Source organism: Xenopus laevis, chromosome 4S, assembly GCF_017654675.1.
Source record: "Xenopus laevis strain J_2021 chromosome 4S, Xenopus_laevis_v10.1, whole genome shotgun sequence".
Taxonomy (NCBI): domain Eukaryota; kingdom Metazoa; phylum Chordata; class Amphibia; order Anura; family Pipidae; genus Xenopus; species Xenopus laevis.
In genome coordinates this window covers 97,783,308-97,803,392 of record NC_054378.1, presented here as the reverse complement: position 1 = coordinate 97,803,392, position 20,085 = coordinate 97,783,308, and the positions used below count along the sequence as shown (strand labels likewise).

Genomic DNA, 20,085 nt, shown 5'->3' with positions numbered 1-20,085 from the left:
TTTGCTTCATAATATGCAGGGCGCATGTGCAAGAATGTCACGCGTACTAGAGTGTGCGTCGAGCCTAAGAGTAACGGGCTCTCATTGGCTAGTTGGCATTGCGTGATAGGGCGACCCTGTATAATAACACTAGTTACGAACTGGCAGTGGTCAAAAGTTCCCGAAGTGCGAGTCTGTTTGCGGCTGAGCGTCTCTAAGCACTTGCATGTTACTGTTTTGCTAGTGCTTTCTGCAGTGTCCATAAGATCCCACACAGCCTGGCCTATAATATAATCATTGTCTGTGACAAGTTATAGCAGCCGTTCTGCGATTTGTCCGAACTAACAGATTTCAGCCTGGGCCTGGAGTGATGGGGGGCTGCTAGTCTCTGTATTTCTTTCATCTCTTTCAGGACAACAGCAGGTAGCAATTGCCGCAACCAACCATTTTTGACAGCTCAATCTGCAGTCCCTCATTTGTACTGGAAAGTCCCTATTTTCTCTGCACTGAACATCCATAAAAAGAAACAGAGTTTCCAACTTAATTGGCTTTTAGCAAAGACCGCAGAACAGCTAACAGGTGCAAATAAGATACTTTGTAACAATTTTGAGACACAAAAAAAAACTGTTTAGATAAGGAGAATTATTTTCAACTTTCATAACCTGCCAAATTTTGTAAAATTAACATGTTAATTAGGGGATGTGGCCACAGAAAGGGGCATGGTCAAAAATTTCACTGCGCTACGTGTGAAAATTGGTAGGTATAACATCATTACAGATGAAAACGATCTAGCAGGGGGACAGGCCCGGATTTGTGGAAAGGCCACCAAGGCCCAGGCTTATAGGCGGCAAGATTTTGGAGGGTGGGATACTGCCCAACCACACCCACATTGGTTCAGAAACACTGGAGATCCGCGTAGAGTTGCCAGGACCGCCATCAGACAACGGCCCCATATGACAACGTTTCCTGGGCTGCGCCCACCGCAAGCCCCACCTACAGGTCCGCCCTCCCCACAGGTCTGCCCCCCACACACTGTAAAAAAAACAAAAAAAATATTGGTGGCTAGGGTTCCCACATGTTAATAAAAAATAAAAAGATATTGGTGGCCAGGGTCCCCCATAAAAAAACATTTGTGGCCAGGGCCTCCCCATTTAAAAATATTGGTGGCCAAAATTGGTGGCCAGGACCCCCCCCATTATAAGAAAATTGGTGGCCAGGGCCCCTTAAACGTCCATGCCTTCCCAAAGTCAGCAGCTCTCAGAAAGGTGGGGGGCCCAGCTAATAAAGTAAGTGTGGCGTGGCCGGGCCCCCCTTACCCTCGGGGCCCCCTACAACTCTCCCCCCTGTCCCCACTGATGGCAGCGCTGAGAGTTGCCACCCAGCTGGTATTTTACTGGCCTAGCTGGTAAAACACCTGCCAAGGCTGGGGCCGGTATTACAAATTTACCAGCAATGCAGTTGCCGGTAATTTGTAATACCCTTTAAAAAAAGCCCTTGGCCTGCCCTCAACTCAGAACTTACCTTTTTTCCAGCACTGTGGACATCGCTGCGATGTTGCTCTTTTATGACACCCCATGTGGCCCCGCCCATTTTGCGACACTGGCCCGCCCCCCACTGGCCGGTAATCTTTTTCAGTCTTTTTCAAGGTGGCAACCCTAGATCCGAGGGAGATACAATAGTTTTTTAAATTTCCTGTGCTCCAGTCCCCATTGCTGTAGTCCCAATGATGAGAATTTGCATGAATAAAAGGGAGGGATAGGAGCGAAGAACGGCAGTGGGCCTAGGGGCGCCTGCTATGTAAATCCAGCTCTGACTGGGGAGCCATTGTCTCTGTATATGAGCACTTACACTGGGGGAGTCATTCTGTCTCGGCTTCATTGCCTCTATAGATCAGCACTTACACTGGGGGGTCATTGCCTCTGTATATCAACGGTTACTTACTAGGCGTGTCATTCCCTCTGTATATCACTGCTTGCTTACACTGGGGGACTCATTGCATATCAGCATTTACACTGGGGGAGTCGTTGCCTCTGTATATCAACACTTACAATGGGGGATTCATTGCCTCTGTATTTGAGCCCTCACAAGGGTTGCCACCTTTTCTGGAAAAAAAATACCGGCCTTCCTATATATTTATCTTTTTTCCCTATTAATAACATTGGGATCAACCGTCATTTTTACTGGCCAGGCTGGTAAAATCCCGGCCAGGTGGCAACCCTAGCCCTTACTTACTGGGGGAGTCATTGCCTCCGTATATCAACACTTACAATGGGGGATTCATTGCCTCTGTATATCAACAGTTACTTACTAGGGGTGCCATTCCCCCTATATCAGTGTTTACTTACATTGGGGGACTCATTGCATATCAGCATTAAGGGCAAGGCCAAACGTGGAGTTTTTACGTCGAGTAAATACTCAGAAACTGCACTTTCACTGAAACTAATGGACAGGGTGCTTGCAAGCTGAAATCCGCCACGGGACCCAGTATTGGCGTTTATTAGCGGAAACGCCAATACGTCAAGAAACTACCAAATCAATAGACTCTATGGGATCTGCAAGTTTGAAACCACACTTTATGTAAATACGCAGCGTATTTTAAATATGGCGGTTTTATACGGTTTAAGGGGCCGGTGTCGTAATTACATCGCGTTCTGACGATCATTCCTTCTCCATTTTGCATGTAAATAGTTTTTCTATTTATAAATAGCTTTTCTATTTCCAGCCAATGGAATTATGGGGAACGAGAACAATGAGAAGTGCATGTTGGGAAAATAAACATATGTGCTGAAAAACGCATGAAAAAAGCATGTTGACGGTCGCGTGTGGTTTCAGTGGAGTATTTACGACGGAGCTTTTTAAAAACACAATTTCTGGCCTTGCCCTTACACTGAGGGAGTCATTGCCTCTGTATACCAACGGTTACTTATACTGGGGGAGATCCCGCCGCCACCAACACCTCCTCCTCCCACTCCACTGTAACTAACCCCATTCTGCCACACACATACCTTCCACATGGACTCAGAGCAGTGGGACACTCCAAGATTTCTCCCCATGTCCCAGTTCAATGCTGATTGTCCGTCTGTCAGGCCTGGACTGGCAATCTGTGGGTTCTGGCAAATCTTAGAGGACCTGCTGCACGATGCCATAGAAAGTCACTATTTAGTGGGCTGTTTGGGTCTCTCTATAATTGGAATGCAAGGGCCTATTTACAATCCAGACCTGCTCTCTATATCCAGTGTCGGACTGGGACACCAGGGGCCCACCCAAAAACATTTGACCAGGGGCCCACCAATTAATCTTAGACCAGGGGCCCACTCTTAGTGTTGTTATTCTTCATCTCCTCACTCAATCTCTATTCTCCTAGTCTCTTTTCTTTACATAATATAATCCATTATTCCATCTATTTAGCATCTCTGTTCTCATAGAAATAGGGAATGGCCATGAAATAGGCCAAATGTTTAGCAGCAGGAGGGCCCACTGACACCTGGGCCCACCGGGAGTTTTCTTGGTATCCCGGTGGGCCAGTCTGACATTGTCTATATCAACACTTATATATACCTTTGTATATCGGCACTTCACACTGTTGTTTCTGAATAACAGCACTTTATGAGTTTAGAACTATTCAATAGTTACACGCAGTGGCGTAACTAGATGTTGCTGGGCCCCACAGCAAATTAATTTAAGGGCCCCCAACATATCCAGTGTTTGTCCTGTTTTACCAATATATGTTCAAATTGCTCATCAATGAGAACCTCATGGGGCCCCCTGTACCTCCTGGGCCCCCCTGCAGCCGCAGGGTCTGCTTCCTCTGTAGTTACGCCCCTGGTTACACGACTTGTTAAAGTTTATTGAATCGCAATAAGACTTAAAAATGCAGAATGTTCAAAAATAACCAACAATAAAATCTGGCAGTTTAGTGAACTGTATACACATCTGGTAATTTGATCACTGTTTAATCTAGTGAGTACATACAATGCAGTGAAAACTAACAAATATTCAAGGCAATCCTAAGCAACTGGGAATGGTGTGTATTTACTGCAGCCCTTGTCCTCCCACTACATATATATAGATATATATATAGATATATATATAGAGAAATATATATATATATATATATATATATATATATATATATATATATATATATATATATATATATATATATATATATATGATTAAGGGAGTGCTTCCCGAAACGCGTAAGGCAATGCTGTTACCTTAATGTTGCAATAAACTTCTTCTTATTTTATCCGGAGTGCCGCCTGATTTGCTCATTGGATCTACATTACAGTCGGACGCTGGTTGGTGAGCACACGGAGTTTGTGGAGCTGATTGGAGGGGCACAGTGTGGTGGGGTGAGTCTAGAGAGGTCATATTCGAATTGACTTCCATATAAATTTTCAAAGGAGTTTCTTTTAAAGGGGATGTATGGTCAAAATTTGTAATCCCTTTTGGCTTTGGGGAGTGAATAGAAGGATTTTTCAAATTGCAAATAATTATCTTTTTTTTGCAGTTTTTTAGCTGCTCGCAACACAATCATATCCCCCACATACCTGCTCATGCCGCAGCAGCACACAAAACCAATACGTCTTTGTCTTGACCCGCCTGCCTCTTCTGCTAGTTCCGTCCACCCTACCAATGAAAAATGAGTAGGCAGTCTTGTTTGCTGATGTCTGCTAGATGTGCCTCACCATCACTCCCACCGTTACTGCCTACTTGTTTTTAATTGGTAGGCGGGTAGGAGCAGCAGAAGAGGCAGGCAGGCCAAGAAGAAGAGACGGCCATGGGCCGTGATGGTTTTGTGCACTGCTGCAGCATGAGCAGGTATGTGGGGGATATGATTGCGCTGTGAGCAGCTAAAAAATGGCAGAAAAAAAAAATTTAATTTGAAAACCCCTTTTATATACTCCCCAAAGCCAAAGGGAGATTAAAAATTTTGACCATACATCCCCTTTAAATAGTGATGTGTAGTGTATGTACTGTATGTACCAGTAATCTGCATTATTTACTAATCAGCTTTATATTGTATTGTCTTGTTTGTCAGCCACTTAGTTAAGTAAGTGAGAGCAGCACAGAGCATGTGCAGTGAATCAGCAGAAAAGAAAATGGGGAGCTACTGGGGCATCTTTGGAAGCACAGATCTTCCCTGCTAAAGAACTGTGGTTCCTTTTGGTTGGTACAGAAGCCCCAAAAATAATGTTTTATACCCCACTTCTTTACTTATGCTTTAGTTCTCCTTTAAACTTTGTAGCCACTGAGTGTAAATATGGTAATGAAAATATAATTTTTTTTCATGAGATACTGATACAAGTAGCCTATAATGCCAAATTCACCAATTCTGCAGTTCCACTGGTCAGAGTGCAAGTGATTATATTCCCAGAACACCCACTGGTCAAAGCAGGTCACTTTTATTTATTTGTCCATGCCCCAGCTACTGATTTACATTTCATGGATATAAAGGCAGCTGTATGGGGTTTGTGGGTTACACAGTGTTTTCTGCCTCTTTAAAGCCCATTGCAGACACATGCAGGTTATGATGGATGTAAAAAACACAACTGCAGCTGTTTAGCTACATAATTCATTTTCTTTGTTTTATTCTTTCTCATGATTTCTTCAGTAATCTGTAAAAGAAAACCAAAAGTAATAAAGTGCTCTCTGATCTAATACATGCTCTCAAAATAGACAGCATCACATTTCTGACTATCACAAATAATAACAGAGGCAGAAGCAAGGGAACATTAAGGATGGTTTCTAAATATAAAAATGTTTAAAATTACTTGTTAAATGTGATGTGGAGGTTCATTGTGTTTCTTTCTTAAAATGCATTATACGTGCATGCATGTGAGTTAGGACTGGGGGATCGACAAATCCTCACATCACATGCATGCGCATAATGAGCAAGCTGAGGCACTAGCAAGGAGAGTTTTTTTGTTGACAAAATACTAATGTTGAGTGTGTGCTTTATTAGCTTGCACCTTCAGTGGGGGGGAACACATTTTTTGATATTTTTTGCCCTTTAAGAAGGAATAGAATAAGTAAAATAGATAAGGAATATAGGGAGGGAAGCACCTGCAAATTTGGCGAGTTTAAGAGATTTACATAAAAAGACACAGGAAAAAAGAATGGGGTTGTAGGTTCAATTCTAGCCATGGCAATATCTGCTAGGTTTTTTTATGTTCTGCCTGTGCTTATGTGGGTTTTCTATCAAGGCTAACCGGCTTCTCATAAAACTTGCTATAGTGATATGTGATTGGGACTTTACATTATAAGCTGAACTAGGACAAAGACTGATGTGCATGATGTACAAACTCTGTAAAGGTCTGCGGAATACGCTGGCACTATATAAAATAAAAATAATTTGTGGGCCATTTAGATTGCAACGATAGTAAGTAACAGAGAGACCACTGTCCCAGGAATCTAACGCTCCCCAAAATGCACTGGGGGCAAACATCTGCTCAAGTGTGCAAATAGAGAATGGACACGGTAGTTCAGTGGTAATATCCTTTGATTCCAACCAGGTAATCCAGTTTCTTCTCACAGTCCAAAGGCATGCAGGCATGGTAAATAGGTCCTGAAGAAATTGACGCTAGTGTGTGTGAATGGTAATAGGTTTACTAAGTAAAAAATATGGAGAATAGATCACAAGAATATTCATACTATGGGCTTGTAATTCTTAGTTACTCCCTAAAAGTGGTCTAATAAAGAGTTAATAATTGTGAAAATTGATTTTGCCAAAGAAAATGCCACTGTTTCATGGAAAAAGGGTCAATGCATGCTCAATTTTTTGGATAATTTTAGTTTTTCCACAAATTAATAAACATATGCAGTAGAATATCTGACAATTTACAGTACAGAATATTGTTGGGTCCTTGGATTATTACTACAAGAGTAACATGAATGTTCTGCAAAAAAGAGCCATGGGGTTTCTGGATAATAAACAATTACACTTTATGGTTTTTTTTTTTAAAAACTCTTAATTTTTCAAGATTTATTAAAGCCCGATGTAGCAAAAAGCCTGAATCCGAAAATCGGCCATCTCAGACCTGCCGAGGTTGTGTATAAGTCAATGGCAGAGGTTCCTATCCTATTTTGACGTTTCTGTGGTCTGTGCTGGAATTAGCCTGAAAATCTGACCTTTTCAGGCAAAAATCCGTAATATTCGGGCTATTCAGGAAAGAGCCCGAAAAAATCATATGGTTCAGGTTTTCGCTCAATTTTATTTAGTTTTTTTCCAGAACTGATTAAATTGAGCTGTTTTAAAAAAAAAAAATAAATAAGGTTAAATTATGGATTCTAGTTTGGTCAGACTTTTTTTTTTTAAAAAAAAAAATCGGGAAAATTTAAATTTTGATAAATAACCCCCTACTGTATATGTCAGTTCAAATAAGGAAAGGAATTAAAAGAAAACTAACCTTACGAGTTCTCAAATGCTGGATTTTCAAATGTATTTACAGGATTTCTACATTATAAAAATAAAGCAGGAATTACCACAAGCACAATAGTATCATTACTAAGTATTAAATAAGGCAATCTGTATTCCTTTTTCCATAGTCATTTAGCAAATGCATATGTTACTTATGAGGAGTTAAATACGTTACAACATACTGTTTATGCCACATTGTATTCATAATTGCACATAATTGATGGCATTACCCATGTACTGCATACGTGTTCCATAAAATGAAATAGGCTTGCAATGATAACTTCAGTAAGACATGTTGGATGAATGTATTGATGTTGACCCAGATAGGACAAATGAGATACAAATCACAAAGACTGCAGCAAGAGTTTGTACCACTACCTTCATAATAATGTTATGCTGATTCCACAATCCAAGCCTGAATGAGGAATAATGTGCACCTTTTATTACAGACAATTAAACATACAGGATAGGCATATATTCTGAACATGGAGACCATTTCTTCCAAAATAATATAGCATTGCTTTGACCATATCTAACTAAATACAGCGTTGAAATAGTTGTTTTAGGATAGATTATGTTTTATTGTTGACCAAAAGGATTTAAAATTATATTGTACTGGAATCCTCAACATTTTGAGCTGACTATGCAATTTGAAAAGTCAGGAATGGTGTGTCCCCACTACCCAGCTTTAGTTAGTAGCACTGAAGTGATAGAAAGTACTTACTTTGGATATGGGAGGAGGATGGAGTTGTCTTCTGCTGAGAAAAGTAAATGTAGGTGTTAGAATGATACATTTTGTATTGTGGAACACATAGAAATTACAGTACAAGAGTACATCTTACATTTCTTACGTAATCGTTTTACTATAAATATGATCAGGCCACTTCCAAGGGCAACACCACCTGCAGCAAGAGCTGAACTAGCAGTGTATAAAAGAATTTGCCTCCCAAAGGAAAAACTTTGACCTGAAAAACATGAAAATGGAACAGAAATGTATCATTTCCAACATATGAACTCTGGGCTCCTCAATATGTATAGCATTCTGTCCTGCTAGTCTTTGCAGCCACTGGCCAATCATTCCCTCTGCCCATTTAATAAAGAAGTATATATATATATATATATACACTTTCCTTAAGCGTCCGCACTCAATTATCCCTTCTAATCGGGGTGCACGATCAATTTTCAGCATACATATAAATCTTGAAATAATTCATTCATGGATCAGCACTCCCATTTATTGTGTTTTAATACTGTTTTATTTATACACACATGTTATAGTGTTCCAAAGTTTCGGTCCACTCTGGGACCTTTCTCAAGGTATATACTGTGCAAATCAGCCTTTAATAGTTTAAAAAAACGCTAAAGTGACATTATAGTGCATGTGATACGCAGCCAAACAAAAAATGCTTGCATTTAAATATATTAACATAGTGCTTTAAATATAATAAAAAAGGAAAAATTTCCTTTAAAGTGCAGTTAGATACATAATCACTGGGTGTTATCATTGTGTCAATAGTGTATCATTGTGTCAATAAAATATTTTATAAAATCTTCGTGCATGTTTCCTCCTAAAATGATACAAAATACATTATAAGAATATATTACAATAAAAAACTCTCATTAATGTCCTTTCATTTCTTTATACGTCTTCTTATTGTCTATACTACTTCAATTTATATCAGAGATTTCTGGAAAGTTTAATTACCTAGTTTTCCATACCCGTTTTGACTATTTTGAGAAAGTTCCCAGAGTGGACCGAAACTTTGGAACACTATAACATGTGTGTATAAATAAAACACTATTAAAACACAAGAGATGGGAGTGCTAATCCAGGAATGTATTATTCCAAGATTTATTTATATATATATCGAGAGAGATTAATATGAAGACTCAGTAAATTGTTAAGAAATCTCCATAAAGCTTAGATGTTCATGAGTATGGAACAAGAAGGAACAAGAAGCTCCTCGTGGCTCAGCTAATTATTGCTTGAGAATGCTGATTAAGCAACAATCTGCTGACATGCAAATGTCATTGATATGAATGTATAGTAATTCTGTATTTTGCCATCCACAAGAGCACCTATTAAATGCCCAGGTGACAAAAAGCCTGGAATTATTGCTTGTGCCATTGCCCTATTGCAGTGGCTTTAGACCTTTTTCCAGATATTCAAGTCTAGCCTTTCATTATTCCGCCTCTAAGACAGGGGTCCCCAAACTTTTTAACCTGTGAGCCACATTCAAATATAAAAAGAGTTAAAGAGCAACACAAGAAAGAAAAATATAACTGAGGATGCCATATAAGGGCTGTGGCTATTTGCCATTGGCTGTTTGGTAGCCCCTGTGTGCACTGGCAGACTACAGGAGGTTCTGTTTGGCATCTGTTTTTTTTTTTTTGCCTCCAGCCCTTGAATTAAAAAATAAGCACCTGCTTTGAGGCCACTGGGAGCAACATCCAAGGTGTGGGTGAGTGTTGCTCACGAGTCACGGGCCACTGGTTGGGGATCACTGCTTTAAGAATTCCTGCAAATTGTCCAGTTATGTACTGTACAATATTCCTTATATATGCATAGCAAAAACAAAAAAGAAAGTAACACTTAGCACTTTAAATCTGTGAGAAGTGGCTACTGCCATTCATGATGAGCAAGAAATTAACTTGAGCCTCATCAGATACTAATTTAGAATGTGTGTATGTCTAACAAGCAAGCTATCAACGTTTAATAAATAGTGTGACATCATACTTATTTGGGTCATCTTTGAGACTATTCTTAAAAGGGGCCTGTGCTTTATGAATTGGAATGTTATGGGTGGTCAACTGGATGTTATTTAGTTGTAGTTCTGTAGTATATATCTTCTACTACCTTCACAGTTGGGTAGACTATCAGACCAATACCCAGATGAAAGGCAGCTTAATTTTGTTGTTCCATTTAACGCGAAACCATCTGCACAGTCAAAGTTGCACTCTGATCCATAACTGAAATTTCCATTTGGGTGAAAACAATTCATGGCCCTTGGTGATGAGCTTGAAAGGCCATTGCAGACGACAACTGTAAAAACAATAATGAGTTATTTGTCTTTCCTTCTGCAAAATGTTAGTTATTAAGATGCAGCTGCTCTTGTTTAAAAGAAAGTCATATAAAATACCACACCGCCAAGAACAACATGCATTTGTCAATATTTAAACTTCTTAGAAAATTTAGTGAAATTTTTTTTATTATTATTATAAATCTTATGTATATGGCTGCTGTAACATCCTGGAGGTACAGGGGCCACTGACAGTAAAGATCCAAGTACCTTGGCAGGCAAGAGGAGGAGGGTTCCATTGGAAAGAAGATATACATTACGTGAGAGCTAAAGTGAAGCCAGGGGCACAGACACTCACAAGCTGATTTCTAGCTCAGTTCACCTGGGCATGATCAGGCAAATCAGGAGGCAGACAGGGAACAGCTCAAAGAAAAGAAGTGAGAAACAAATAAGTAATATAGAGCTAGAGCGGAGTATGTTATTTCGGTACAGCATTTAAATGTAATACTCATTAATTAACTGTGCATAAAGGTATTAAATCTGTCCACTCCCCTATGACCTGACAAAGAACTCATCTGGATCCTAGTAATTAAAACCCATCTGTCTGTGCATATAAAGCTGCAATTCAAGTTATAAAAAAATCTCCAAACATATGGGCACAATCTATCTGCCCATAGAGGGGAGAGCAAAGAGCCTTGCATACTACTGCTTCAATCAAATAGATCGAGCTAGTGTGAGTACTATGATTCAGGAGATGCATATAAGCATTCTATAACAGCATTCAGAATATATATAAAATCTTGTAGCATTTTAAAATTTAAATCAAAGATTATTTATTTCAATACATTAAAAATCATTTAGGAGCAATTTATCAAAGGTTGAGGTGGGAATAGTCCAATTTCAATTCGAATTTGAAAAAAATTAGAAAATTCGAATATTGAAATTTATCATGTACTGTCTCTTTATAAATTCGACTTCGACCATTTGCCACCTAAAACCTGCCAAATTGCTGTTTTGGCCTATAGTGGACCTCCTAGAACCTACTTGGAGTCGATTGGTGGACTTTGAAAAATCAAAGTTTTTTTGGGAGACAAATTCGATCAAATGCGCTATTACTTCGATTCCTACGATTTGAATTTGGCCGAATACGGACCCATTCGAACAAAAACGGACCTATTCGGAAAAAAAAAACACTTCAACTTAATTTCAATTCAATTTTTGAATTTGAATTTCGAAGTTTTTAAAATTCTAAATTCGACCCTTGATAAATATGCCCCTTAGTCTCCCACATGCATAGCCTCACACGTTTCATGCTTACCCAGCACATAAACATAGGCCCCAAAGAAGGATAATACACAGACTTGGATATATTTACACATCCAGCCACACCCTCCCATCACATCAGACAAATAAAAAACAAAGCAGGACACCAGTTGCATCAATGCTTCTCAAGGCCAACACATTTAGCATCTGTGTCACACTTACTAGTTAACAACAAGACCAATATACATGATACATATTCATACTTATGATATACATACTGGGTAAGCATGAAATGCATGATTAGGCTATCCTTGTGGGGGACTAAATGATTTTAAATGTATTGAAATAAATAATATTTGATTTTAAATGGTGCAAGAGTTTATATATATATATATATATATATATATATATATATATATATATATATATATATATATATATATATATATATATATATATATATATTCTGGCAATTACCTCTTCTGTTCACTAGAGGTCCTCTATGCACTATATTTGCATTTTGTAATATGACCCCTTCTTCTAATTTACAGTGCATTTTGTGCAGACATCTCTTGTTCTATTGGAGTTTTCCAGGGCCATGGTCAGAGTAGCATTCCAGGCTAAAGAAGCTTACCAATTTTAAAGTGGACATGTCATCCAGACATAAAAAGCTGTATAATAAAAGTCCTTTTCAAATTAAACATGAAATCCAAATTCTCTTTTTTATTAAAGCATTCATAGCTGATGTAAACTCGTTTAAAAATCTCAGCTGTCAATCAAATATTGTATGCCCCGCCTCTATGTCTTAGGCGTAGAGGCGGGGCAGGTAATTACTTTCACTTTCCATTCAGCACTTCCTAGATGTCACTGCTCTCCCCACATTCCCCCAGTTCTCTTAACCATTTCATTGTGTAACCAGGGCATGGGGATGTACATCAGGTCCCTGATTTTGGTGCACAAACAAGATTCTGAGATGATACAAGGCTTGCCTTAATAACAGTGTCCACACAATGGCTCCTGCCTGCTTGCAATAGTTGAGTTCCCAGACTGAAGGAAACAAGATTCAAATAATTTATACAGTGTAATTAAAGTTCATTTTGCTTGACTAACGTGATGAAATTTGGAATAATTTTTTTTAGGTGACGGGTCCCCTTTAATAGGTATATCAGTGGTGCTCCCTAGTCATCTGGTGTGGTGTGAAAGTAATCCAAAATTGCTAGGAAAAGGGAACCAGCATTCAATCCATATTCTTTGGCTCTTTCTTTGGCAAATTCACTAAGCGCCGAACGCTAGCGTTAATTCGCTAGCGTTTGACATTTTCGTTACTGCGCAAATTCACTAACGAACGCTGGCGTAGTTTCGCTAGTGTTACTTCTCACCCTTACGCCAGGCGAATTTTCGCTAGCAACGTAACTACGCAAATTCACTAACTTGCGCAGTGTACTGAACGCTACCTTTTACGCTAGACTTCCTTCGCCACCTCAGACCTGGCGAAGCGCAATAGAGTAGATAGGGATTGTTTCAAAAAAAGTCAAATTTTTTTCTAAGTCCCAAAAAACGCTAGCGTGTTTTCTACATGATGGGTGATAGGCTGAAAAAGATCGAAAAAATTTTTGGGGCTCCCCTCCTTCCCCCCTATATTTCCTGACTCATGGCAACTTACCTAGACAGTGGGCACATTTGTAGGGCAAAATAAAATTCTTATTTGCTGATTTGAAGGTGTTCTAGGCATTTGTAGTGCTGATACGTATTCCTCCATTGAAATTTGAATTTCGCTCCGTATGCAAATTAGCCTTTGCTAGCGTAACTTCGCTTTACATAGTGAGTCAACGCTAGCACAACTTCGCAACCTTACGCTACCCCTGAGCGCAACTTCGGATTTTAGTGAATTTGCGGAGCGCTGGCGAAACTACGCCTGGCGAAGCGCGGCGAAGTTGCGCCTGGCGCAACTTCGCATCTTAGTGAATTTGCCCCTTAGCCTTTTATTTACAGCCACAGTTGTGACAAGATGATTCAATGGTTTTGGGGGTAAAACCCTAAGGAAGGTAGGTTTTACCCCCCCCAAAAGAAAACTTTGAATCACCTTGACACATCCATGTGTGTGAATAAAAGGCTAAGAGCCAAAGAATATGGACTGAGTGCTACTGTATTTCCTAACAATTGTAAAGAAGATTATCTATCAGTGACATAACTAGATACTGTATAAGAGGGCCCCACAGCAATTTTTTTTTCAGGCACCCAAAAAGTCTAGAGATTGACATGTATTACCAATATTTATTGACATAGTATATGATTAAGGATCTAACAGGGCCCCTATACTTCTTGGGCCCCTCTGCAGCCACAGGGTCTGCTTCCAATTTACTTACGTTCCTGTTACCTTTATTATTTGTAAATGTGTTTACTTGTTTCAAAACCTTTAACATTGACATCTGAGGACTGTGCCTGCTGCGTGGGTGCATTGTTATCCTCCCTTTTCAATCATAATTTAGGAGCAGGCCACTGCTGCGGCTAAAGGCAAGAAGGCACGGCAGAGTGACTTTAAAACTTTCACTAAAAATGTTGAAATAATACTTTATGCTGATATGTGTTCCTTAGATTTTATAGATCATTTGTCGTTCACTCCTGACAACAGCAGGGATTTAAATGTTAAGCAGCAATACAATATAAAGCAAGAATGTGGCATCCTATGAATGCAATTACTGTGCATGTAGCAGATCAACCTATCCAGTGCCCTGAAGAGCTGCATGTAACAGACTGTGACCCATGCAACACAAAGCCATCTGAGAAATTGAAGTTGCAATTGGTGTTGTATCGAAATTCTCCAAACAAATGTGTACAGTTCATCTGGCCATCGGAGGGACTTTGGAGGGGCTCACATTCTATCGCTAAAAGCGAAATAAAGTATATTTGTAAGACATGATAAGTTCACATGTCTCACATGTTATGGCTAAGAGGAAATCGTAATTTGTAAGAACAATAATGAAAATAGATCTTCTGTCATTATGTGGCCATTGTACAAACCAGTTTATAGACGTATATCATGAATAATATATTCAGAGCTTGGCTATAATAAGGTTAAAGCTGTAGGGTAACCCAGTAATACTTAAGGGGAAATACAGGCATCATCAAATAAGTATAAATGTAGTTTTGTATTATTTAAAGAATAAAAATCCAGAATAAAAATGATGGTATAGTGGCCTTTCAATATTATTAATCTTAGTGTTATTAATGCTGTCAAATTTACCAGAATTCACAAGGGCCAAAAGTTTTGCCTGTGTATTGTAGAGGGTAGTTACCTGTGCAAGTAGGTACTGCCTGTGTCCAATCACTGGAAGAGTTGCAGAACATGGACCTTGAACCATTCAGCAGAAAACCATCTTTGCAAGAGAAGTCGCAGGTGGAATTATATCTGAAGACTCCAAACTCATGGGTACAGTTCCTCCAGCCATGGGAAGGACTCTGGAGTGGTTCACATGTGATGGCTAAGAGGAAACAGTAAATTAGTAAGATCAATAATGAAAACAAATCTTCTTTCATTATGTGGCCACTGTACAAACCAGTTTATAGATGTATATCATGAGAAATATATTCAGAGCTTGACTATAATACTTGTGAAAGTTGAGCACCTTTTTTTCAGAAGACTATCAGACTGGGTCTCAACAGGTATTTTTGCACTCAGCTGATCCTCTATACATAGGGGTACAGAATTTAACCATCAGCCTTGCCACAACATCAGCAGAGGTGTCATGGGGGCTTTCCTCCCCTTCCTCCTCCCAAAGAGCCACTATGTCACTCTGGAGCACTCTTGACATCCTTATCCAATGGTGGCCCCAGCTTCCGAGGTAGAAAGGCATCATATATCTTTGTTTATAGTCCACCCTTCAATTCACTTTAGATTCAAAGTTGAATCAAACCCTAGATATAACTAAAACCACCCTGTAGTCTCTGAGTAATGATAAAAAAATAACAATAAAGAGAAACACAGTTATAATAGATGTTTCCAGTGTTTATACAAGACTTAAATTGTAGGTTAACCCAGTAACACCTGTGCAAGTAGGTACTGCCTGTGTCCAGTCACCGGAAGAGTTGCAGAATATGGACTTTGTACCATTCAGCAGAAAACCATCTGTGCAAGAGAAGCTGCAGGAGGAATTGTATCTGAAGACCCCAAACTCATGGGCACAGTTCATCCAGCCATGGGAAGGACTCTGGATTGGCTCACATGTGATGGCTAAGAGGAAACAGTAAATTAGTAAGAACAATAATAAAAACATCTTCTGTCATTACGTGGCTATTGTACAAACCAGTTTATAGACGTATATCATGAATAATATATTCAGAGCTTGGCTATAATAAGGCTAAAACTGTAGGTTAACCCAGTAATACTTTAGAGCAGGTGTCCCTGCCACGGACACTTCTGCACTGGGCCGCCCAGCACACAAAAACGAGGCGCGATGAATTGGATGCGGTGCGTTCAAACTTTCTGCCGACCCCACCCCCCGGTCCTTGCAAAAGAAAAGAAAAAATTTTGCACCGATCCCCGGTCCAAAAAAGTTTGGGGACCCCTGCTTTAGAGTAAACTTTGGGGAAATACAGGCATCATCAAATAAGTATAAATTTAGTTATTATTATTTCAAGAAGAAAATTCTACAATAAAAATTATGGTATAGTGGCCTTTCAATATTGTCAATCATAGTGTTATTAATGCTGTCAAATTTACCAGAATTCATAGGGGCCAAAAGTTTTGCTTGTGTAATGTAGAGGGTAGTTACCTGTGCAAGTAGGTACTGCCTGTGTCCAGTCACCGGAAGAGTTGCAGAACATGGACCTTGAACCATTCAGCAGAAAACCATCTGTGCAAGAGAAGTCGCAGGTGGAATTGTATCTGAAGTCTCCAAATTCATGGGTACAGTTCCTCCAGCCATGGGAAGGACTCTGGAGTGACTCACATGTGATGGCTAAGAGGAAACAGATAAATAAAAAAACAAATTTTCTGTCATTATGTGGCTATTGTACAAACCAGTTTACAGATGTATATCATGAAAAATATATTCAGAGCTTGGCTATTATACTTATTTGTAAATGTGTTTACTTGTTTCAAAACCTTTAACATTGACATCTGAGGACTGTGCCTGCTGCGTGGGTGCATTGTTATCCTCCCTTGTCAATCATAATTTAAGAGCAGGCCACTGCTGCGGCTAAAGACAAGTAGGCACCGCTTTTAGTGTCAGCAGAGTGACTATAAATCTTTCAATAAAAATGTTGAAATAATACTTTATGCTATGTGTTCTTTAGATTTTATAGATTTTTTGTCGTTCACACCTGACAACAGCAGGGATTTAAATGTTAAGCAGCAATACAATATAAAGCAAGATTTTAAATGTATTGAAATAAATAATATTTGATTTTAATTAATTTTAAATGGTGCAAGAGTTTATATATATATATATATATATATATATATATATATATATATATATATATATATATATTCTGGCAATTACCTCTTCTGTTCACTAGAGGTCCTCTATGCACTATATTTGCATTTTGTAATGTGACCCCTTCTTCTAATTTACAGTGCGTTTTGTGCAGACATCTCTTGTTCTATTGGAGTTTTCCAGGGCCATGGTCAGAGTAGCATTCCAGGCTAAAGAAGCTTACCAATTTTAAAGTGGACATGTCATCCAGACATAAAAAGCTGTATAATAAAAGTCCTTTTCAAATTAAACATGAAATCCAAATTCTCTTTTTTATTAAAGCAATCAAATATTGTCTGCCCCGCCTCTATGTCTTAGGCGTAGAGGCGGGGCAGGTAATTACTTTCACTTTCCATTCAGCACTTCCTAGATGTCACTGCTCTCCCCACATTCCCCAGTTCTCTTAACCATTTAATTGTGTAACCAGTGCACGGGGAGGGACATCAGGTCCCCTATTCTGGTGCACAAACAAGATTCTGAGATGATGCAAGGCTTGCCTTAATAACAGTGTCAGCAGTCAATCAAATATTGTCTGCCCCGCCTCTATGCCTTAGGCATAGAGGCGGGGCAGGTAATTACTTTCACTTTCCATTCAGCACTTCCTAGATGTCACTGCTCTCCCCACATTCCCCCAGTTCTCTTAACCATTTCATTGTGTAACCAGTGCATGGGGATGTACATCAGGTCCCTGATTTTGGTGCACAAACAAGATTCTGAGATGATACAAGGCTTGCCTTAATAACAGTGTCCACACAATGGCTCCTGCCTGCTTGCAATAATTGAGTTCCCAGACTGAAGGAAACAAGATTCAAATAATTTATACAGTGTAATTAAAGTTCATTTTGCTTGACTAACGTGATGAAATTTGGAATAATTTTTTTTAGGTGACGGGTCCCCTTTAATAGGTATATCAGTGGTGCTCCCTAGTCATCTGGTGTGGTGTCAAAGTAATCCAAAATTGCTAGGAAAAGGGAACCAGCATTCAATCCATATTCTTTGGCTCTTAGCCTTTTATTTACAGCCACAGTTGTGACAAGATGATTCAACGGTTTTGGGGGTAAAACCCTAAGGAAGGTAGGTTTTACCCCCCCCCAAAAGAAAACTTTGAATCACTTTGACACATCCATGTGTGTGAATAAAAGGCTAAGAGCCAAAGAATATGGACTGAGTGCTACTGTATTTCCTAACAATTGTAAAGAAGATTACCTATCAGTGACATAACTAGATATAAGAGGGCCTCACAGCAATTTTTTTTTCAGGCACCCAAAAAGTCTAGAGATTGACATGTATTACCAATATTTATTGAAATAGTATATGATTAAGGATCCCTATACCTCCTGGGCCCCCCTGCAGCCACAGGGTCTGCTTCCTATTTACTTACGTTCCTGTTACCTATATTATTTGTAAATGTGTTTACTTGTTTCAAAACCTTTAACATTGACATCTGAGGACTGTGCCTGCTGCGTGGGTGCATTGTTATCCTCCCTTGTCAATCATAATTTAGGAGCAGGCCACTGCTGCAGCTAAAGGCAAGAAGGCACGGCAGAGTGACTTTAAAACTTTCACTAAAAATGTTGAAATAATACTTTATGCTGATATGTGTTCCTTAGATTTTATAGATATTTTGTCTTTCACTCCTGACAACAGCAGGGATTTAAATGTTAAGCAGCAATACAATATAAAGCAAGAATGTGGCAGCCTATGAATGCAATTACTGTGCATCGACCTATCCAGTGCCCTGAAGAGCTGCATGTAACAGACTGTGACCCGAGCAACACAAAACCATCTGAGCAAGCGAAGTTGCAACTGGTGTTGTATTGAAATTCTCCAAGCAAATGTGCAAATGGCTAAGAGTAAATCTTAATTTGTAAGAACAATAATGAAAATAGATCTTCTGTCATTATGTGGCCATTGTACAAACCAGTTTATAGATGTATATCATGAATAATATATTCAGAGCCTGGCTATAATAAGGTTTAAGCTGTTGGGTAACCCAGTAATACTTAAGGGGAAATACAGGCATCATCAAATAAGTATAAATGTAGTTTTGTATTTTTTAAAGAATAAAAATCCAGAATAAAATTAATGGTATAGTGGCCTTTCAATATTGTCAATCATAGTGTTATTAATGCTGTCAAATTTACCAGAAGGACCAAAAGTTTTGCCTGTGTATTGTAGAGGGTAGTTACCTGTGCAAGTAGGTACTTCCTGTGTCCAATCACTGGAAGAGTTGCAGAACATGGACCTTGAACCATTCAGCAGAAAACCATCTTTGCAAGAGAAGTCGCAGGTGGAATTATATCTGAAGACTCCAAACTCATGGGTACAGTTCCTCCACCCATGGGAAGGACTCTGGAGTGGTTCACATGTGATGGCTAAGAGGAAACAGTAAATTAGTAAGATCAATAATGAAAACAAATCTTCTTTCATTATGTGGCCATTGTACAAACCAGTTTATAGATGTATATCATGAGAAATATATTCAGAGCTTGACTATAATACTTGTGAAAGTTGAGCACCTTTTTTTCAGAAGACTATCAGACTGGGTCTCAACAGGTATTTTTGCACTCAGCTGATCCTCTATACATAGGGGTACAGCATTTAACCATCAGCCTTGCCACAACATCAGCAGAGGTGTCATGGGGGTGTTCCTTTCCTTCTTCCTCCCAAAGAGCCACTATGTCACTCTGGAGCACTCTTGACATCCTTATCCAATGGTGGCCCCAGCTTCCGAGGTAGAAAGGCATCATATATCTTTGTTTATAGTCCACCCCTTCAATTCACTTTAGTTGAATCAAACCCTAGATTTTAACTAAAACCACCCTGTAGTCTCAGAGTAATGATAAAAAAATAACAATAAAGAGGAACACAGTTATAATAGATGTTCCCAGTTTTTATACAAGACTTAAATTGTAGGTTAACC

At 39.1% G+C, this 20,085-nt stretch overlaps 1 protein-coding gene across 2 annotated transcripts in view; it reads right to left on the bottom strand.

Moving 5' to 3' along the window:
• Positions 1-5,368: 5,368 nt before the first annotated feature.
• LOC108715014 (E-selectin) overlaps positions 5,369-20,085 on the bottom strand; it is a 31,243-nt gene continuing 16,526 nt past the window's right edge. The window contains exons 13-21 of one of the 2 annotated variants that reach the window (XM_041561605.1): positions 19,352-19,537; positions 16,458-16,643; positions 15,731-15,916; positions 14,982-15,167; positions 10,260-10,445; positions 8,245-8,367; positions 8,127-8,160; positions 7,392-7,438; positions 5,369-5,600 (exon numbers count right to left, since the gene is read on the bottom strand). In XM_041561605.1, coding sequence (XP_041417539.1) covers positions 7,393-7,438; positions 8,127-8,160; positions 8,245-8,367; positions 10,260-10,445; positions 14,982-15,167; positions 15,731-15,916; positions 16,458-16,643; positions 19,352-19,537 — 1,133 coding nt within the window. In that variant the 3' untranslated portion in view covers positions 5,369-5,600; position 7,392. Of the gene's footprint in view, positions 5,601-7,391; positions 7,439-8,126; positions 8,161-8,244; positions 8,368-10,259; positions 10,446-14,981; positions 15,168-15,730; positions 15,917-16,457; positions 16,644-19,351; positions 19,538-20,085 lie in introns of those variants that run through there. The other variant, XM_041561607.1, reaches the window with a different exon arrangement.